Raw genomic sequence first — 20,866 nt, 5'->3', positions numbered from 1 at the left:
TTTATTGCATAGTAAGCATTTATAATCCTGAAGCCCCTTGTTGCTTAATAAGATGCAGCTAGCGGTACAATTCCACAAAGCTGATTTAGCTAGACCAGCCCAACAAAACCTTGTCATTAAAGTGGCATCTAATCCCTGGCAAACAGAGCAGTGAACTGTGGCAGCAGAACCCCTCCCTCGTGATGACACAAAGCGCAGTGTGGGAATGTACCTCCTTTCCATTCATCAAGCATTGGATCTGCACTCCAGAACTAGTGAGAGGACCATATTTATGCTCATAAACTTAAGACTGGTCATGCTTAGGGGCTCATTGTGGAAGCTGGAACCTAACGAGTTAAGCTTTTCCCATGATGCTACACCATTCTGACGTCATTTTTAGAAGCTCGGGCGGAGCTTGGGCAAAGTTTGCCAGTCCCACTTCGAACTTTGTGGGGAAAAGACGTGGGCTTGGAATGGCTGCTAATAGCCCTGGAAAATCCTGAGAAATGTTGGAATAAATGCTGTATATAGACAAACCTGGACTCAGTGTGAGTTTGTCTGGAAGCCAAGCAACGTGACAGTTTACACCGCTGTGCAAAACTCTGCTTAGCCGTGACGGAGAGCTCGGAGCAGAGCATGCGGCAGAAGAAGCGTGCCGGGCAGGGAAGAGCTAATTGAGGGCCATAAATCAATTAGCGGGGGTCACGGCTGATAAAATACGTCACAGGTTATGGACCCATAAATTACCGCTTGTAAAACTGTCGCGGGAGCTGTAAAAACTCTGCGGTGTCGAGCAGAGGCTTTGATCTGCTGTGTCGGCAAACAAGCAAGCGGCAGCTGCAAGACGCAGAGAAGTGCCTGCGTTGCTGTGGAGCCAAGTTGCAGAGAACAGCTGAGGTATCGTTTCTCCACGGAGCTGAGGAGCCGGAGGAGCTGGTGCGTTTGTAAGTACAGCTTGGGGCCCCTTTGGGAGAACGGAAAGAGATGGCGGATGGCCATGAATCATTCTCCGTACCCTTCGAAAAATTAAACGGCCAAAATTGGGGAGAATGGAGCAGAAAGCTGAAGGCCTGGCTGGTAGCCAAGGGTCTGTGGGACGCGGTCCTAGGGCCTCCACTGCCTCAGCCAGCCGCCGGAGCTGCAGCAGCAGTAATTGCAGATGCGCATGCTTCGCGGAGAAAAAATCAGAAAGCCCTGGGAGCTATAGTGCTCAGTTTGGAGGGTTCACAGTTGCCCCATGTGGAGGGTTTGGAAACTGCGCAAGAAGCTTATGCTGCTCTTGAAAGAGTGCACCACAGGACCACGGCTGGTGCTAAAATCCATACCACCAGGCGGTTGTTTGAAATGAAGCTACGTCCAGGTGGGGACATAAGACAACATGTTACAGAGATGCTCTCTGTGTTTAATGAACTGCGGCTGTTGCAGGTGAACTTAACTGATGAATTGAAGGTTTATATTTTGCTAAGCTCTCTGGACAAAAGTTATGACAATTTATGTCTAACTTTGGAATCTATGAATCCGCAAGATCTGACTTTGGCCTACGTCACAGGACGCTTGGCTGACGAACAGGAGAGACGGCTCAGGGAGAGCAAGTCTGGCGCAGCAAGCTCCACCGGGAGAAAGGGGGGGGGCGAAGCAAGATGAGAGCTTTGTTCAGGCTTTTGCAGCTCGTCGGTGTTACGTGTGTGGTTCTCACGGGCATTTGAAAAGAGACTGCCCACAGAAAGCGAGCGCAGCTGGGCAGGAAGCCTTCAAGGACACCTACCATGGAAATCAGCAGGGTTTCCATGGGAACCAGCCTGGGAGACAAGGCCAGCCTGGGAACGCAAGAGGAGGACATGGAAAACAACGTGAGGAGACGTATCAGATAGCAGCGAGCATGGCTTTGTTCGAAGACGGCTGTGTGGAAAATTCCCAGTTTCGCTTTGTTATTGACTCTGCTGCTAACCGCAATTTGATTCCAGAGACACCTGCTGTTGAGAGGTGGAAGTGCACGGCAATACCTGCCGGGAAATCTGTACTGTTTGCAAATGGACAGAAAGGAAATCTGACTAACGTTGTAAATCTGCATTTTCGTGTTTTGCAGGAAACGCTGGAGTGTTGTACCGTTCCTGGGTTGCACCACTGTCTGTTATCTGTGCCTTATTTACTGAAAAAGGGATTTACGTTTTCTTTTCAGGATGATGTGTGCACAATCTCCAAAGGAGGGAGGATGCTTGCCAAGGTTAAAAAGGGGCAGAATGATCTTTTCATTCTTAAAACGTCTCTGGAGGGTGAGGGGAAGGTTGAGAAAGCACAAGCCCTGTGTACTGAGATTCCCGCTCAAGTGCAATGTGCACATATTTGGCATGCTAGGACGGCTCATAGTTCAGTAGAAGAACTACAGGTGCTGCCGGAAGTTTCTAAAGGGTGTAAGATTTCAGAATGTGGACATGATGTAAGTTGTGAAACTTGCAAGCTGGCAAAGATAAAAGGATGCAGTTATCCAAAGATTGAGAGGATAACCACTAGGCCTTTTGAACAAATTCATGTAGATTTGTGGGGTCCTGTGAAAGAACCAAGTCTGGGAGGGTCAAGATATCTGCTCTCAATGCAGGATAATTTTACCCAGAATTCCTGGACACATGGTCTCAAATCCAAGGATGATGCAGCACAGCTGATCAAACGTTGGATTGAGGAGGTGGAACACAAGTTTTCCACCAAAGTGCAAGCTGTCACAAGTGACAGGGGAGCTGAGTTTACAGGTTCTGCTTTGCAGAAGTACTTTCGCAAGAAAGGAATACGTCACACAGTGACTGCACCCAATCAGGGGGGGAAGGCAGAGCAGATGAGTCAGGCTCTGGTTAAAACTGCTCAGGTGTTGCTGAAAGATTCTGGGTTACCTCCAAGGTTTTGGTTGGAGGCAATCAAGTATGTGAGCTTCACCTGGAACCGCACCTACAATTCCATGGTAGGGGACACACCGTTTGGGCTGTTGCATGGCAGGAAACCCCAGATTCATTTTTTGCGCAGGTTTGGATCGCATGCATCTGTGTCAGTACCTGCAGCGTTGCAGGGGCCAGATGGATCCAAGTTCCGGAAAATGATCTTCTGTGGGTATGAGCCAACAGCAAATGCGTGGAGATTTGCATTTCCATCAGGTGATCAGAGTAAGTTACTGATCAGCAAACACGCTGAGTTCTATGAGCAGGATGAAAAGTCAAAACCTGCTACCAAGCGTGATGTTCTTTCAGAATGTCTCTCTGATTCAGAACAGGAAGATTCTGAGGGGGAAGAGGGGGAGGAAGGAGAAACTGAGTCTGATGATGACGATCAGGGAACTGACCAAAGTCAGGAACAGGAGGAGGTATCTGTAGTTTCTCCACAGGTTAAGAGAACACCCAAAAGCGAGCCCAGTTCTCCGGTAAGTGTAATGGAGAAGGTCCGAAAACGTTTTAAGTCAGAGGGGGAATCCCGTGAGGATGAGGACACAGGTTCTGGTGGCAGTGAGTCAGAGGTAACATCTGAGTTTATGCCCAGAAGATCTAGTCGCTCAACGAAAGGAATTCCGCCGGACAGGTACCAGGCGACAAGCGCATGGGCCTGGTTCACACAGTGTGATTCTGGGAGTGTTGAAGGGGTTCAACGGGTGCCTGGGAAAGATGCTGGAAAAGAGCACAAGGCAAAGGGGAAGGTGTTGAACTCAAAAGGGTCTTGTCAGAAGGTGCAGCAAGGGGGGGGTGGAAGCTGGAACCTAACGAGTTAAGCTTTTCCCATGATGCTACACCATTCTGACGTCATTTTTAGAAGCTCGGGCGGAGCTTGGGCAAAGTTTGCCAGTCCCACTTCGAACTTTGTGGGGAAAAGACGTGGGCTTGGAATGGCTGCTAATAGCCCTGGAAAATCCTGAGAAATGTTGGAATAAATGCTGTATATAGACAAACCTGGACTCAGTGTGAGTTTGTCTGGAAGCCAAGCAACGTGACAGTTTACACCGCTGTGCAAAACTCTGCTTAGCCGTGACGGAGAGCTCGGAGCAGAGCATGCGGCAGAAGAAGCGTGCCGGGCAGGGAAGAGCTAATTGAGGGCCATAAATCAATTAGCGGGGGTCACGGCTGATAAAATACGTCACATTCATGTCATTAAGCCACAGGGATGAGGAAGCCCAGGCCCACAGGCCTCTGTATCTGGACCTAAGGACTCTCCCCAGCCACACCCTTCAGCAGCCCTACTTTGCACCATCCTCATGTGTTTCTGCCTGGCTGGAATGTGCCCTTGAACACAGACAATACTTCTTGCTTGTCTTGGATATAGGAAAGTGGGATGTGTGTGTTGAAACTAAGCTATGTACAGAGGTAAAATTAACAATCATTGCTCGGCCTACTTTTGCTTCTGGTCTGGGGCATGTGGCCCCAGGAAAGTTTCCCAGAAGGAAATGTGGTCCTTGGGTTGAAATAGGTTTCCCACTCCTGAATGAAACAAGTTCTATTCCCCATAAGTGCCTATAGCGAAGGCCAAAACAAGCAGCACCACCACTCCACTTATAGTTTTGTTACCTGAAACTGCACATGCTTCGCAAGGCGAGGCCCCTAACCATGGGGTTGGGATCTGAGCAGTCTTTGCAAAGGGTGTTGATAGCTAAAAGAGCCAGATCGGGCTTCAGAGGAGCATATGTGCACATATACAAGTACACTAGTTTTTTCTGAACAATATCCACTGTGGCACTAGCTTTGACCATCTCCATAAACACACTGGACACATCTACACCTTGGGTCATATGCCTGCAAGTAAGAGATAAAGTATTTAAGCACAGCATCTATGTATTTATTATCAGTTAAAGCATTTGTATACCACTTAATTGTTAGAGTTTCCAAGTGGTTTACATAAAGTATCAGCCAATTTAAACTCCTAAGATATAACAATAATGGCATGAAACAATAAGATATAACAAGAATGGCAACAGACAATATATAAACTGTAACCAGTTCTTAATCACAAGAGAGCAGCAAGTTTAGCAGGTAAAATTCCAGGAGAGAAAAGGTTTACCTGCGTTTGGCCTAATGTGATAAGTCAATTTGCAATCCATGTCTCGATCTCTGCATCATAAAACCAAACTAATAGTGCAATCCTAAGCATATCTATTCAAAAATAAATCCTACTGAATTCAATGCAGTTTACTCCCAGGTAAATGTGATTAGGATTGCAGCCTAGGGCTGCGCCCATTAAAGGACAGTTTCTGCAAATTGAAGAAATTGGCAATATGCTGTTTGAAAGGGTATAATGAAATCTTAAAAGCCAGAAAGGGACCCAAACAGAATCTCCAGTAGTTGGGGTGAGTTTCAGGGCTGTGCGTATCTCAGTCTCTTTTTAAGAACAGGAGAAGTAGAATTATGCAAAATAAGAAGTATATGCAAATATAATGTAGAGTAACCTCAAGGTTAGATTACTGCAATGCGTTATATGTAGGGCTGCCTCTGAAAGTTCGTAAACTTCAGCTAGTGCAGAATTCAGTGGCCAGGTTACTCACCGGAGAAAGACAGTTTGAGCATATTACACCAATCCTGGTCCAATTGCACTGCCTACAAATTAGTTTCCGGGGCCAATTCAAACTGCTGGTTTTGACCTATAAAGCCTTAAACAGCTCAGAACTGCAATACCTCAAGGACCACCTCTTCCCACATGACCCTACCCAGATCCTGAGATAATCTTCTGAGGCCCTTCTTCGTGTGCCTCCTCCTCGAGAGGTCAGGAGAGTGGCAACACCAGAACGGGCCTTCTCTGCAGTGGCTCCCCATTTGTGGAATGCTCTCCCCAGGAAAGTTTGCCTGCCGCCTTCGTTATACACTTTTAGGTGCCAGGCGGCAAAAACATTCCTTTTTAACCAGGCCTTTGGTTGATTTGATTGACATCCTATGCCCTTTTAAAATGTGGGGTTATTGGGAGGTTACTGGGTTGTTGTTTTTATTTTGATTATGTATTTTGTGATTTTATATTTAGATTTTATTCTGTGAACCGCCCTGAGACCTCTGAGTATAGTGCAGTATAGAAATTCAATAAATAAATCATCATCATCATTGTGTTCAGTGATATTTCATATGAGCTTTGAGGCACATACGTGCAGAATTTTTATTTGTTTTTTAGAGCATGGACAATATAACTTAGTCCATGACAGAGTGATAAGAAGAGGGAACTAGAAGACAAACAGAGAAAGGCAATTGTGCTACCTTGTACAAGGTCTTCACCCTCTGATCAGGTTTCTGTTTCATTTCCAAGCAATGGGTGAGGTTAATTTCTGTGTCGGGGCTGCATTTTTTATTTATTTGAATAATTTAAAATACTGCTTAATACTACCAATTCTTTCATTTCCATTTCCGTTTAATTAGTAGTCTGCATTTGGTTGTTTTAATTGGCTTTATTGTATGTCAGCATGAACCTACTAACCAATAAGGCAACAACAACAGCCTTACTAGGGTCACAAGATACTCAGTTCATACACATCTGAGCACCCAGCATTTTGGGAGCCCCAACTACAATGCCCAAGTAGCAGTCCAGGCCACAGACCTGATCACTCGCTGGATAACATTCCTGTAGCGGAGACGGTCAGTTTGCACATGAGGGTTAGACAGTGCTCTCTTCAGCTCCTTCACTGTATCCTCTGAGCCTAAGTATGGCATCTCACCTAGGGAGAAAAGACTGTGGAGAAATCTGTAGTAAGAACAGAGAAAGAACCCTGCCAGATCAAACAAGAGGCCTAACTTGGTACAGCAACCTGTTTGTCACTGTGGCAGAAGATAAGGACAACAGCGCTCTCCTACTATTGGGAAGGGCTCTGGCTTAATGGTAGAGCACATGCAAATGGTGCCAGATTTGATCTCCAACATCTCCTGGTAGATAACTCTGTTTGAAACTCTGGAGAGCTGCTGCCAGTCAGATGATACTGAGAAAGATGGACCAATTGTCTGCCTCAGTATAAGGCAGTCTCTTAGGTTCTCAACAAGACAAAGTCACACAGGGACCTTCACAGAGTGGTTTTTAACCCTGGCCTCCTAGGTTCTAGTCCATGAAATATCCTTCCACATTCTGGGAATCTGTCTTAGAAGTGAGTAAGGTTGGTTGGAGTAATCGTGAGCCAGTTGGGAGTGCTAAATCAGGACTGGGCAGATCCAGGTTCAAGTCTCTACTCATCCAGGAAGCTCACTGGGTGACCTTGGGCCAGTCACCCTCTCTCAGCCTAACCAACCTCGCAGAGATGCAAAGATTAAATGTGTTTTGGGGGAAGTTAATGTTCTGCTTTTGTTCTATTCATTTGTGCTTTTACCCTGCAGTTTTATCTTGTGAACCTCCCCGAGATCTTCAGACGGAGGGTGATATATAAATGTAATAAAAAATAGAGAATGCATATGCTGCCTTGAGCTCTTTGGAGTAAATGCAGCATGCAATAATAAAGAAACGAAACAATGTTCTCCTGCAACTGGCACTCAGAAGTACAGCCAAAACATGCCTACTAGTTCTATTGCCCAATAATTCGCAGTGGCTCCCCAGGCTTTCAAGAGAGGGTCTGTCCCAGCTCTACCTAGGGATTTCAGGGGTTTGACCTGGGACCCTTTTGTGCGTAAAGTGCGCCTTAGGCTAGCGCCCTTCCCCGCGCTCGGAAGCCTAGCAGTTCCAGCGCAACAGTCAACTTGCAAGTCCCTGGGCTTTGCCGGAGAGGAGAAGGAAGGAAGCAAGCAGTCGCCAGGTGGGGCGGGAGTCGGGACATCGGCTCCGGCCAGGGTCGTCGGTCGTTTTCCCCACGTACCTTGGCGAGAGTCTCGCCCGCCCACGGCTGCTCAGTCTCGCACCGACCAACAAAAGGGGCCGGCGTCTTCCTGGTTCTCTCCCGACTCCTTCCGGGTTTCAGCCTCCATGAGCGCCGGGTTAAAGCGTCAGCAGGAACGAGCGCGAAGCCGAGCGGAGGAAAGCTCGCTTGCACTTTAAACCACGCTGGCTTCCTGCCTTCTCACGCTTTTAAAACAAAAAGGCTCCTGTGTTGGAAGTGCCCTCAAGGCGAAGAAGAAGCAAGACTTCCTCTCTTGTGAAATGCCTACCTGTGTTGGTCTAGGCTTTAGGAAATAAATGGGAGCGGAACGGCAAAGCGCGTTTGGCGGGTGGAAACTAACGCTTCAAGAAAGAAGCATATTCCCTTGTTGTTGTTACCATCAAGGATAGTAAAGCCACAGCTATACTAAAATTCTGCAATTTCTCCATTGTTCCTTACAGGCAGCTGCTCCCTCCTTGCCCTCCCAGAGGGGACCCGTCCCCCAAAATAACCAAGGGAGTTCGCCTCCAGCCAGCGGAATTCCCAGCCAGATTTCTTTTACGCACCGAATAGCTGAACAAACGGCTGCTCGGTAATAAATGCGCGTCTACTCCTGCGCGCGTCCCCAAACTGTAGGACACGGGGCGTTTGCTTCCTAGCAAGCCGGTCTCCACCAGCATGTGGCGCAGTCCTGTTTCCGTTTCGCAGAAAGCGCTGTGTTTCTACCTTGGCGCCTTGGGAGCGGGAGAGTTGTTTTGATTTCTTCGGCGGGAAAATCCGACGGTGCAGAGGGAGATCCGAACGGCGGAGACCCTGGCGATCTTCCCTGCAAGCAAAAATGAAAGCAGCTCTCCAGTACCGGCGCTCCGATTCAACCCGCTGACTGCAAAGCATTTTAGCAACGGGAGGGAGACGCCCGTTCCCTTTCCCTGCTCTCTGTGCCGAAGGCCTACAAAGTAGCACAGTAAGCTCCCTTTACTCCTCGCTACAGCTTTTGGTTTTTGGGGTGGGAGACAGGACCGAGAGAGCTCCGGAGCGAAGTGGGCAAGCGTTTCTGGGACCGGATGTGAAACGTGTATTATTTTATTTAAATGTATGCACCCTCAAAGCAGTTTACAAACATAAAACGATAAAATTGGGAAAGTTACAAGAAGAGACTAAAAAAAGATTAAAACTTTCTTAACAGCTGGGTAGACTTGTATAAATAGAAATGTTTTTAGCAGGCGCTGAAGAGTACAGTGAAGGTGCCTGCCTGGTATCCATAGGCAGGGAGTTCCAAAGGGTAGTAGGTGTCCATTGTACAATCACTCCAGTACAGTACCTTCCTGTAATTTTAGAGTCCCCTTTGCAACTATCCTGCTTCCTCATCTTACCTGCTGTTGCTTCTCAATCCAAATTGTTAGGCCGTCATACTAGTTTGTATCAAAGTTCTATCCTATGGAGCTCATATTCTTATAATCTTATCTGCCAGTCCTTTTCCCACCCTTTCTCATTCTCACAGTCTGGCCTGAAGGATGTGGTAGCTACCAAAGGTAGCGGTTTGTGACTCATTTGCATCCTGTTGTGTTGGATGAGTTTTAGTTGGTAACGCTTGAGGATGTGAACAAGATGCTTGGTTTGTTTTCCGAGCAACCACTTGGCCCCTTGCCCTTTTGCCCCTTGTGGATGATAAAAACTAGCAGAGGGAGCACACCTGTCAGGGGCAGTTGATGAATGCCTACTTGTGGGAGAGGCCTGCTTGAAGGAGGCAGTGATAAAACTACACCTTAACCTCTCCTGAATTTAGAAAATTAAGTAATTACCAGCTGCTAAAATTTAGGACTTCTGAATACATTTAAGGATAAGGTTGTAAGCACCACTATCCCAACCCCTGTCTCTCTTTTTATCTCTCTATTTGTGAATTTTTATATTCCTGTTAAAACATGTATCTCAGTTTTTATTTCTTGTTCATCCAGTTCTAAGGCCGTTAGTAGTTTTATTGATGCCCCCATCCACCCTTGACTTTTCTGAGGTGGTTTTGTTTGTTTTTGGTATTCAGAATTTCCCCCTTTCTTTTAACAGGAGCTGGACTGATGAACGGAACTCTCATCGCAGGCACACCCATTGCGGTGGATTTTTGGAATATCAGAAAAGCTGGGAGGGCTCGTTTGTTCTTTCTTTCTCACATGCACAGTGACCATACAGTGGGGCTTTCCAGCACGTGGAACCGACCAATTTATTGTTCTCCGGTTACTGGTCAAATTCTGCATCTTAGACTGAAGGTAGATCTTTACACACACATGTGTGATCTTCCACCACTTTAACTTAGAGGATGCCTACAGTTGACTCTGCCATGCCTTCATTCTGTTTTTAGGTGGCTGAAAAATGGATCCACCCTCTGGAAGTTGGAGACAGCCATGTCCTGGCCTTAGATGAGATGCAGAGAGAGACTATGACTGTGACCCTGATAGATGCTAACCACTGTCCTGGATCTGTCATGTTCCTTTTTGAAGGTTACTTTGGTGTCATCCTTTACACAGGTATGTTGAGGAGAGACATCTAACATTTTCCTCTGTGCTTTTTGCTATCTCTTAATTTGTTTCTCAGCACAAACACCTTGCCTATTTTCCAGAAATTATTTCTAAAATTACTTGCTTATATATACAGTGGTACCTCTGGTTGCGAACGGGATCCATTCCAGAGCCCCATTCACAACCTGAGAGGAACGCAACCCGCGTCTGCACATGCACGGGTCGCGATTCGCCACTTCTGCGCATGACGGCATTTTGCATGTCTGTGCATGCACAAGCGGTGAAACCCAGAAGTAACCCTTTCTGGTACTTCTGGGTCACCGCGGGACGCAACCTGAAAAGACGTAACCTGAACCGAATGTAACAAGAGGTATGACTGTACAGTGGTGCCCCGCAAGACGGAAAACTCGCTAGACGAAAGAGTTTTCTGTTTTGGAGGTGCTTCGCAAAACCAATTTCCTATGGGCTTGCTTCGCAAGACGACAATGTCTTGCGAGTTCCTGCTGTTTTTTTTCCCTCCCCCCCTTTTTCTAAGCCGCTTATCAGCTGATCCGATCAGCAGATAAGCCGCTAAAAGCCGCTAATAGCGCTAATCCGCTAATCCGTCAATGGGCTTGCTTCGCAAGACGAAAAAAAGCTAGACGAAGAGAATCACAGAACGGATTCTTTTCATCTTGCGAGGCACCACTGTATATGAAATACACACAGAGAGATAGATAGGCAGAAACACCCCTTGCCTGTCTTGTGTCATGGAACCAAGACATGGTTTCCAGCTAGGTAGCAAGCAGACCTTAGTTTCAGCAAGGTGCTGGCCTCATGCGCCTTCCATATCCTGGGACCGGTAGCCATGTTAGTCTGTTGAGAAGTCGGGAGCTGGACAGAAGAGGAGGAGTGGTGGAGACAGCCTCCCATCCTGACCTTTCCAGGGAAGAGGAAGAGCAGGACAGTATAGATTTACAACAGTGGTTTGTGGCAGGTCACAGCTCAGAGGAGGATGAGGGAGAAAGTTTCTTACAGTTCTTTTTTATTTCAGACTTTACAGAGAGAGGCTATAGAACCCAGCCTCGTGGATAATCGGGTTGTTCCGAGTGAATCTCCACCCCCCCTTCTCTCCCACTTCCTCATTCATCATCATCACCACCTCTACAGGTGTTGCTAAGTACCCTCTGTGTCTTTGAGCTCTTTGCTCTCCTACTTTTAAGGTCCACCTGGTTCTGGGAGATGGTGGGCCTGTAATGCTTTCTAGTGACAACGTGTCAGCCAGCTGCTGCTCCAGCTCTGCCTGCTGCTCCTCTATATTGATATATTGCCCAGGCCTACTAGCCACACATGGTTAATAATAATAATAATAATTACTATTATTTTCTTTTTTATACCCCACCTATCTGGCTAGGTTTCTACTCTGGTTGTATCATGGTTGTATCACAAGGGGGAACAAAGCAATAATTTTAGATTTGAAATTTGTATAGAAACAGTTAATAATAAACTCTGCTGCAGCAACTTCTTCCACAGTAACCAAAGAAGCTGGCTTTATCCTTAGCTTAGTCCTTTGGAACTGTAATTTCCATTTTAACCCTTCAAGTGGCTTTCCCCTGACGGGTATGTGACATCTGTGCCTCACCAGGTGATTTCCGCTACACTCCCAGCATGCAACAGGAACCAGCTCTGACGAACTCAAAGCTTATCAGCAGCCTCTACCTGGACAATACCAACTGCCACCCCGATATTGTCATACCATCCCGGCAAAAGGCCACTGAACAGATCAAAGAGGTGATCAGAGCCCACCCCCATCACCAGGTTAAGATTGGTAAGCAGTCCTAATAGGTTTGGAAGACGTTTCTTAAACTGGGTGAGGAACTCGAGGCCTTCAAGGTGTTGCTTAACTATAATTCGCATCCCTGATCTTTGGCCATGCTAGCTGGGGCTGATGGGAGCTGGAGTCCAGCAACAGGTTCTCCATCTTTATGTTGGTTAAGGCACAGTTTCAAAACTACTGAATAGAAAACAGAAGAACAGGGTGGCTAACACACTGGAATTTTCAGTGGCTGTTCAGAAAGGAACACAAGTATGGACCTCATGCAGCGGTTCCCAAACTTTCTCCCCCACAGACCACTTGAAATTTGCTGAGGGTCTTTATGAACCAATTCAAGATTTTTCTGCCTGTTGTAGTAATTGCAATTTGCTAGGCTAAATGCTGTATGATTTTGTATTTTTACAAACATTCCACAGGCTACCTGGATTTGTGGACTGCTGGTGGTCCTTGGGCCACAGTTTGGGAATCCTTAATCTTAGGACATTAAAGAAATCTTACCTTTTTCAAGTGAGGTTTACAAGCACATCTCCCCCAAATTGATATGTGAAAATCGATCCTGTACAGTGAATTACTCTGAAGGATGTGAATCCATAAAATCTGGATGATAAATTCATAGCTGGGTTTAGTAGCGCAAGAATCATTAACCACTGGGGCAGGGACTCACTTGGGGACAGGGTAGAATTACTTGGAAAATGTACACACTATTCCTTTAAACCATGTACATTCCTACAATGAATTCTGGGCACTGTAGTTTAAGGGTTGCTGGGAATAATTACAGTGCTACCTCGGGTTAAGTACTTAATTTGTTACGGAAGTCCGTACTTAACCTGAAACTGTTCTTAACCTGAAGCACCACTTTAGCTAATGGGGCCTCCTGCTGCCGCTGCGCCGCCGGAGCACAATTTCTGTTCTCATCCTGAAGCAAAGTTCTTAACCTGAGGTAATATTTCTGGGTTAGAGGAGTCTGTAACCTGAAGCGTATGTAACCTGAGGTACCACTGTATTCTCTGAGAGGTAAACAATAGTGCCTAGAATTCTTGAGGAAAAGATTGTGTTCTGTGCTTTAAAGATATAGTGTATACGCAGCCTTGAACTCCAGAGTAACAGCTAAGCTGCTGCTGTATCAGAAGCCCTGAGATTAAGGTACTATTAGCTGCTGAATAAACTTCACTGTGCCTCATGCCGTCTGGCCTTTGAAATGTTTACAGTTCTTTGTCCTCTTCTAGGTACTTATAGTTTAGGAAAAGAGTCGCTGTTGGTGGAACTGGCCAAGGAATTTGGCACCTGGATTGTGGTAAGTCCCCAGAAACTGGAACTTATGAAACTGCTGGAGATGGAGGACGTGTTCACCTCTGAGGAAGGAATGGGTAGGATTCATGCTGTGGATTCTTCAGAAATCCGCCAAGCAAATATGAATTGCTGGAACCAGAGCCATCCGACCATAGCTGTTCTCCCTACCAGTCGGCTGCTGAAGTTCCAGCACCCTGACATCCACGTTGTTCCCTACTCAGACCACTCATCTTTCCAAGAGTTGCTGGAATTTGTAGCTTGGCTAAAGCCCTGCTCTATAATCCCGGTGGTAAAGAAAGAAGAATGTCAGATGTATTTCCAACAATACTTGACAGCTAAAAACTGCACACCACTGGAGTCCAAAGTCCCCGAATCAGTGAAAATATTCATGCAGCAAGGAAACAGTAAGTGGGAAAGGCCCTCAAAACGGCTGAAACTGAGTATCTCTCACCATGTACCCAAAGGGGTTTTGTTTGACCCCCCAGAAATATGTAGCAGTGAGAGTGAAAATGGCTGTGATGCAGAGATTTCCCAGCAAAGCTGCCCAGAGCCCGTGGAGAAAACTGTCCCTTGCTCTCAATCTGGCTGTGTTGAGGAGGACCAAAAAGACATAACGGCAAAACGAGAAAACCTTGAGAGCCAGAGAGCAGTAACGTCTGAATCTATGACATCTTCCAAACATCAGCTGAAGGGCAGTGGTGTCAATCAGTGTCAAAAATGCCAGGCAACTGTGACATTGAAACACACAAATACATCGGCCTGGTTTGAAAGGGATGCAGAAAGAACGCTTTGTTCCTCTGTAGGCAGTGAATGTATGGGGAATCTGGCCTTGGAGAACCATGTACCCTCAACATCACATGCTGCTCAGATTGATACACATGACCCGTTCGCCTCTCCAGCAGATGTAACATACCAGCCTGTCGATGAACAGGCTCCCCAAGGTCTCCTTCAGGAATATGATTTATCTCCGCTCAACATCCCAAAGCAACTTTCTCTCCAACACTTCGACTGGCAAGTCGATAACTACTTGAAAAAAGGAAAAGACAGAAAATGGAATAACGAGGAAGGCAAATCTGCAATTGGGATAGCAGAAGTAGCAGCAGCCAGTGCAAGGACGTCTGCTAACGCAAAAGGGCTTCTCTCAGCTTCGCCCCCTCCCCAAATTGGCTCTGGGAGGTGAGGAGAACCCCCATAACAGTGTGTGGGGCAGGGGAGGAGAGGGAGAAGCAGAAATGCCTGCGGTGATGGGAGCGATCTCCTTAACGCTACTTTGAATTCCACCCACTGTTGTTTTCTAGTAAAGTTTATTTTCTTCTGAATTAAAAAAACAAAACAAAACTCTGCAAAACTCCAGTAGTGTATGGCTGGTATATAAATTTCAAGATAGGATAGTTGTTTCCTCCTCAACACTGCTGGGGGAAGTGGTCTCATATTTTGCAAAAAAAGGTTTCATTGGCCATAAGAGACACTGGTAAAATCAGTGTTAAACTTCTGCATCCAAGTTTGAGGCTTTGCTTGTTAATTCTTGGGGCTTATCAACATAATGATCAAAGCCAGCGTGTGCTCTATCTTTACCTTAGCCCAAATCCGTTGGCAACAGGAGAATATTGTATAAACGCTTTATGGTGGGTGTTGGGGGGGTTTAACCTGTTGGGTTTATCAACAAACCATGGGTTTTTACAAATATAAGGAATAATAATAATAATAATAATAATAATAATAATTTATTATTTATACCCCACCCATCTGGCTGGGTTTCCCCAGCCACTCTGGGCGGCTTCCAACAGAATATTAAAATACAATAGTCTATTAAACATTAAAAGCTTCCCTAAACAGGACTGCCTTCAGGTGTCTTCTAAAAGTCTGGTAGTAGTTTTTCTCTTTGACATCTGGTGGGAGGGCGTTCCCCAGGGTGGGTGCCACTACCGAGAAGGCCCTCTGCCTGGTTCCCTGTAACTTGGCTTCTCACAGCGAGGGAACCGCCAGAAAGCCCTCAGCAGTGGACCTCGGTGTCCAGGCAGAACGATGGGGGTGGAGACACTCCTTCAGGTATACTGGACCGAGGCCATTTAGGGCTTTAAAAGGAAAGATACACACCAGTGTTAGCGAGGGGAGAGCATTTCCCAGCATTCCTTCTGATAGTAAATAAAGCTGGTGAGTACCACCAGAATCTGGGGGGTGGGGGGCAGTACTTACTACACCTGAGCCACGCGTCTCTCCTGGGAATGATGTGGTGGTTCGGGCACCTGCAGGCTCTACAGCCAAGGGGGAGGTGGCGGGTGGACTCCCAGCAGGTTCCATGTTGCTGAAAAAAGCAACGCGGGTCTGCAGAGCACCAGAGTGGAATGGGGCCTGGGCACTAGAATTCTGGCATGCCCTGCCCCATCTCATGAGTGCCCTGCCCCAGGCACCCAAGCGGCTAACTAGGCTGCTGACCAGAATTATAGTCAAAATCGATGCGAAAGAGAATATTTGGGGAAACTCCCAAGATTTACAGAAGTACAAAAAATATTTTTTTTGGGGGGGGGGGACCTAACAGGACACCCCCCTCTATAAACACCTCCAGTTCATTGGAGGACTGAGCATACTCAAGTCACAACAGAATGCTGAGTGTCTTTTTGGGTGGGAGGGGGGGTGGAATCCTGAAAACTAGGTAGGCAGGGGAATGGAATACCCAAGAAGAAGACATGATTGTATGGAATACTGAACAGGGGCACTCAGTACCACATCATTTTGTTGCACATCCGACTCATAAAATTTAGGAAATGGTGGGGTATTGCTGGGACATGTCATTTTCCTTTTTGAGGGCTAGGTGAATGCTCCCATGGTTGAGTGGTTCCTTGGAGGAGCACTCGGCCTCTAAAGAAAGTAAAAGTAAAATTAAAACACTTCTAAAAGGATGGTTTAACAACATAGGCATACACACATGTTAAATTGTTTATCACCATGTGTTATCATGGCCAGTGTCCAGGCTTTGCAAGCAGGCTAGAGTTTCTTTCCAGAAGGCATTTGCAAGAGCCATGGTGCACCTATTAGGGGGAAGAACTGCATTTTCCCAAAGACAATTACCGTACTAGGAATTTTCATACAACAAAAGTGTTTCCTTGAAGGTCATTGTCTGAATCCTTTCACAAATCAGTAACAATTTGTTTATTACTTTTTAAAGAAAAAAACCCCCATATTATGTAAGCTCCTTGTGGCAGTGGCATTTGATGTTATCCTTGCCACAACAGGTCCAATAGCGATTTTATGAAACTTGCTTCATACTTTGGTCTCACTGTGTCCTTTAGAAGGCTCCTGCTTACCATGCCCCTGATAGCAGTACTACTTATATTTTAAACAACTTACAACAAGCCACAGATTGTTCAGGGGACTTGTGCATAGCAATTGTCTACAGACTTTCCTAGGAGTTGGTCCCACTGAACCTTGTTACTTCTAAGTCAGCTTGTATAGGGACAAGTTGATAACAAAAGTGGCTGCTGCTTTTAGGCATAAATGAGCTGCCTTTCATGTTCATTTCTAGCAGACAGGGTTATCAGTTGCCCTGGTCTCCACGTGGGCTAATTTATTTTGCTGTAGAAGAAGAACAACAGTCTTTGCACTGATAGTCTAAGAAATTATTTGGCCCTAGAACTGAGCTCTGTACCAGCTCTATAATGTTTCTGTTTCAGAGTTTAGTCAAATGGAGTGCAGCCATGATTGTTCGCTAGCAAATGGAAGAACCTCCCAGGAGATTGCCATTATGTGGAGGCCTGCTGGGGCAGATAGTCATATGGGTTCATTATCTCCTGCTTTCCAGGACTATCCCATCTTCTGGTGATATGCCTAGTGTTTTGCCATGCCCTTGAAAATACGATTTTTCAGAGTTTTGTCACTGCGATGGCTGCAAAATAGCTGCTGGTCAGAAGCCATCTGGCACACTAAAACCCGTGTGCTACAACAGCAGGACAGAACAGTATGTATAAACCATCCTCTCTGCCACAAAACCAGTGTGCTTTAGAACGAGAAAAAGATCAGCAAGAGAGTTGCTGGGAGATAGTAGCATGTTTGGTGTTGCTTGTGGCTGCTTGCTTTCCTAGTACTTGTAGTTCTTTCCCAGAACACCACACCCTGCTGTATGATATCCCTTATGTAATCAGCAGTGGTATTAAAGTAATCATTGCTTTCAAAGCAATGGCAGCTCAGAAATGAAAGCCTAGGATCCCAGCCCAGGTGGGCCCTCTTTAATTACACCTTGTGGCACTTGGGGAGGGGGAAGCCTGAGGGTTATGTAGAAGTTTTCCTGCCTATTGCTAGCATTTTCCATTGCTGAGCTTCTCACCAGTTTTAAGCGGGTTGCTCCCTACCCCTCACAGTTCAGTGGAGGTTTGGCATAGCAGGGCATCTGTTGCAAGAGCTTGACTCTTGTTTTAAAGCCAGTTTTGTAATAAAGCAAATGAGGAAGCTTTCCAAGCTGAATGCAAAAACCACAACTAGGAGAGCATGCAAAATGCAGCAGAAGGTGGGGTGGGTTATGTAAATGCACCTCTGGTGAGTATGTCGTAGGTGAAGGTTAGCAGCATCAGACACAGTGTTTTGCAGGAGTGGGAGATAATTGGTGAGAACCTAATTGAGATCAATATGATTCTTTTTCACCCAGAAGCAGCAGACACAGAACGCTGTATGTGCAGTAGAAAATACATAAGAAAAATGAAAACGGGAATCCTGAAATAATGCAGGGAAACAAAACAAATTCTTTCCCTAGTTTTTGCTGGAGAAGATGCTGGGAAGATACCTCTGAACCAGTGTTGCCAGGCAGTGTAGCTGGAGAAATATGTCAAATAGATGTGATGAAATATTAGACAAATTAAAAAGTAATGGCATAAACCCCTGTTTTCTTAAAGAACACAACTGCTGGACTATTAATTTATCATACACGAAAAGCCTTATTTCCAGTGGGTTGGTAGGTATGCAGTGTAACACAAGTCTTAAAATTATTTAAATGTGTTAACAAGCATATAGACAGATATGCATTTTCTAAAAATCTTTGATTTACGGACTGAACATTTCTTTATTTCTGCCTTTGGTTTCCTGTTTTTTAAAGTGATAGTTTTCACAGTGCAGGGGAATAGAGTTCCTTAAAGTTCTGCATGGCAACTGAAGTTATTTACCTAGTTCCTATATTAACCAGGACCAGCACTGAACAATAAACTGGACAAGTTTGAGGATCACACCAAATTACATATCCAAAGATCCCAGGCACATTCTAAAGATTTCCAAAAGGGTCTTTCCAAACAAGGAGTCTGATGATATTCAATGTAAGCAAAATGCCAATTTTACAGATGAGTATGGTGGTACCTCGGGTTAAGTACTTAATTCGTTCTGGAGGTCCGTTCTTAACTTGAAACTGTTCTTAAGCTGAAGCACCACTTTAGCTAATGGGGCCTCTTGCTGCCGCTGCACGATTTCTGTTCTCATCCTGAAGCAAAGTTCTTAACCCAAGGTACTATTTCTGGGTTAGTGGAGTCTGTAACCTGAAGTGTATGTAACCCGAGGTACCACTGTACTAAATTGACTATGGCTGTAGGACACTCATTGGAAATGTCAGCTTGGTGGCTGGTGTTTAATAACCCTAGGACCTCAGCACAACAGCACCTTTTCCCCACTTGTGGTTCCTAGCAGCAGGCATTCAGAGGCAGCGACTCCAAAGAGAGTTTACAATCGGATGAAAAAAACAGCAATCTATACAGCAATGCAAAAAGAAATGAAATGCTGAAAATCTAAACTGGCCACCAGAAGCTAGAGAGAACAGGTGTGCCTACAGCTAAGTTTATTGAGACACATGTGGTGGCAGACTTCACCAACCTGACATTCTCTGGTATGGCTGAGACTGTTGTGAGTTGTAGAAGAAACATCTGGAGGGCACAAGGTGAAGGCTGCTCAAATGCTATAGGCTGGCTGAGGTGGTAGGAGCCACCAGCTGGAGAAACCCCAGGAGGAGAAGGCTCAGAGCCAGGGAACTGGGGTGGGACAACGATGAGTGGTCAGAGGGAGAAGGAGCAGATTGGGAGGAGGTGGTGTTGGAAGCTGAAAAGGTGCCAGGGTTTCGTGAACAGGAAGAGGCTGCGGCAGAGCGCAGTTCAGACTCCAAGGCAGAAACCAGGGCTGGAGAGGGTGGAGACAGGAAGGATGCTGAAGAAGCCAAGGAGTCTCAGTCTCTCTCTCTCTCCTGCTGTAACCAGCTCCCCTCCCCTCCTGGTCTCCTAGAACATGCAAAGAAATGAAACCAGCAGAGCCTGAAACTGCATGCGAAAGACCCTGGAAAGAAGGAGTCCTAGTGGGCACTAGGAAGGCAGGGAACTTCAGTCCTTTCAACTGCTTCATCAGGCAAGACCTAGAGAGAGTTGCTGAGACCACTAGGCTAGAGCTGTGGAATGTTTCCTTGAATAAAGAGTTAACTTCACTGGCCTTGGGTGATTTAGCGTTTTGTTGCTGGCCTATTTCTGAATCCAACCCTGACATCAAAGGAGAGTGGTTTTCACAAAATAATGGGCGGCACAGATAATATAAGTAATGTGATGTCTCCGAATTTAACATTAAATAGCAGTTCTGGTCTGCCCATCTCAAAAAATCTGCCAGTTGTTTAATTAAACAGATCCACAGTTAAGAACCTACGCATATCCTTAACTGTATTCATTAAATATCCAAACTTTGGCAGCAAAGTGAAAAACTGGTAGTGCCTGACCAAACCAAACCCCAGAGTGATGGCACTTGGTTCCAAAGTTGCCAGCTGCTGAAGTAAAGAGCATGTGTTCCTTTTCGGCAGTACAGTGGTACCTCAGGTTAAGTACTTCATTCGTTCCGGAGGTCCGTACTTAATCTGAAACTGTTCTTAACCTGAAGCACCACTTTAGCTAATGGGGCCTCCTGCTGCTGCCACGCCGCCGGAGCACGATTTCTGTTCTCATCCTGAAGCAAAGTTCTTAACCTGAAGCACTATTTCTGGGTTAGCGGAGTCTGTAACCTGAAGCATATGTAACCCGAGGTACCACTGTAATGGGACTTGACAGCAGGCGATTGTACGTATTGGGAAGTAGATATTGACTTCTTGGTCCACCAACATCCTTCTTCCCATGCTAAAACCGCCCTCAGGCGACATTAGTTTTGCCCACCAGAACATTAACTGATTTAAGAAGACTCAACCTCATTAACGGCCTTGAGCAGATATGATTTTTTTTTATCATGTACATGTGTGCGTGCGAGCATGCTTGCATGTGCCTATGCACCCAGCAGTTTTCTGATCTGTGAAAAGGTGATGCAAATAACTTCTTAGCAGTGTGGCTGTTTTTTAAACTAACCTTTACTTCCCTGTACTGCCACCCCGGCATTATTCTAGTAGTAATACAACAGCAGCAAGGTGTGCTTACTGTTTTTTTGCTGCTCGTAATTTTGTTGTTTGCTTTTTTATTATTTGTGTACGTTGCTCAGAGATCTATTATTATTGGGCAACTGCTAAAT

The 20,866-nt window shown here is 45.9% G+C and overlaps 2 protein-coding genes across 5 annotated transcripts in view; one reads left to right on the top strand and one right to left on the bottom strand.

Annotated features, from left to right (window-relative positions):
• AP4B1 (adaptor related protein complex 4 subunit beta 1) overlaps positions 1-8,602 on the bottom strand; it is an 18,342-nt gene extending 9,740 nt beyond the window's left edge. The window contains exons 1-3 of one of the 2 annotated variants that reach the window (XM_081194706.1): positions 8,483-8,602; positions 6,520-6,651; positions 4,515-4,739 (exon numbers count right to left, since the gene is read on the bottom strand). In XM_081194706.1, coding sequence (XP_081050832.1) covers positions 4,515-4,739; positions 6,520-6,632 — 338 coding nt within the window. In that variant the 5' untranslated portion in view covers positions 6,633-6,651; positions 8,483-8,602. Of the gene's footprint in view, positions 1-4,514; positions 4,740-6,519; positions 6,652-8,482 lie in introns of those variants that run through there. The other variant, XM_081194707.1, reaches the window with a different exon arrangement.
• Positions 8,585-20,866, top strand: DCLRE1B (DNA cross-link repair 1B). Of its 3 annotated transcripts, none has more exons than XR_014008303.1 (6): positions 8,585-8,720; positions 9,818-10,017; positions 10,110-10,275; positions 11,891-12,073; positions 13,306-17,324; positions 18,009-20,866. XR_014008303.1 is itself a non-coding variant. In XM_081194715.1 (5 exons), exons 2-5 carry the CDS (start codon positions 9,829-9,831, stop codon positions 14,547-14,549), a joined length of 1,782 nt encoding a protein of 593 aa, XP_081050841.1. In that variant the 5' UTR covers positions 8,585-8,720; positions 9,818-9,828; the 3' UTR covers positions 14,550-17,977. The 3 variants fall into 3 exon arrangements, 1 of the variants encoding a protein (XP_081050841.1); XR_014008304.1 differs by having other exon boundaries at positions 13,306-17,581; positions 19,616-20,864; XM_081194715.1 differs by lacking the exon at positions 18,009-20,866 and having other exon boundaries at positions 13,306-17,977.

The sequence above is a fragment of the Podarcis bocagei genome, assembly GCF_964188305.1.
Source record: "Podarcis bocagei genome assembly, chromosome: 5".
In the NCBI taxonomy this organism is placed as follows: Eukaryota; Metazoa; Chordata; class Lepidosauria; order Squamata; family Lacertidae; genus Podarcis; species Podarcis bocagei.
Note: the sequence above shows the minus strand (reverse complement) of the source record. Positions and strands in the feature narration are given on the sequence as shown.

Coding starts and splice junctions, on each gene's coding strand:
- DCLRE1B (XM_081194715.1), top strand. CDS start 9,829: ATGAACGGAACTCTCATCGCAGGCACACCCATTGCGGTGGATTTTTGG. Junction 10,018..10,109: donor TTCTGCATCTTAGACTGAAG/GTAGATCTTTAC, acceptor TTCTGTTTTTAG/GTGGCTGAAAAATGGATCCA. Junction 12,074..13,305: donor CCATCACCAGGTTAAGATTG/GTAAGCAGTCCT, acceptor GTCCTCTTCTAG/GTACTTATAGTTTAGGAAAA.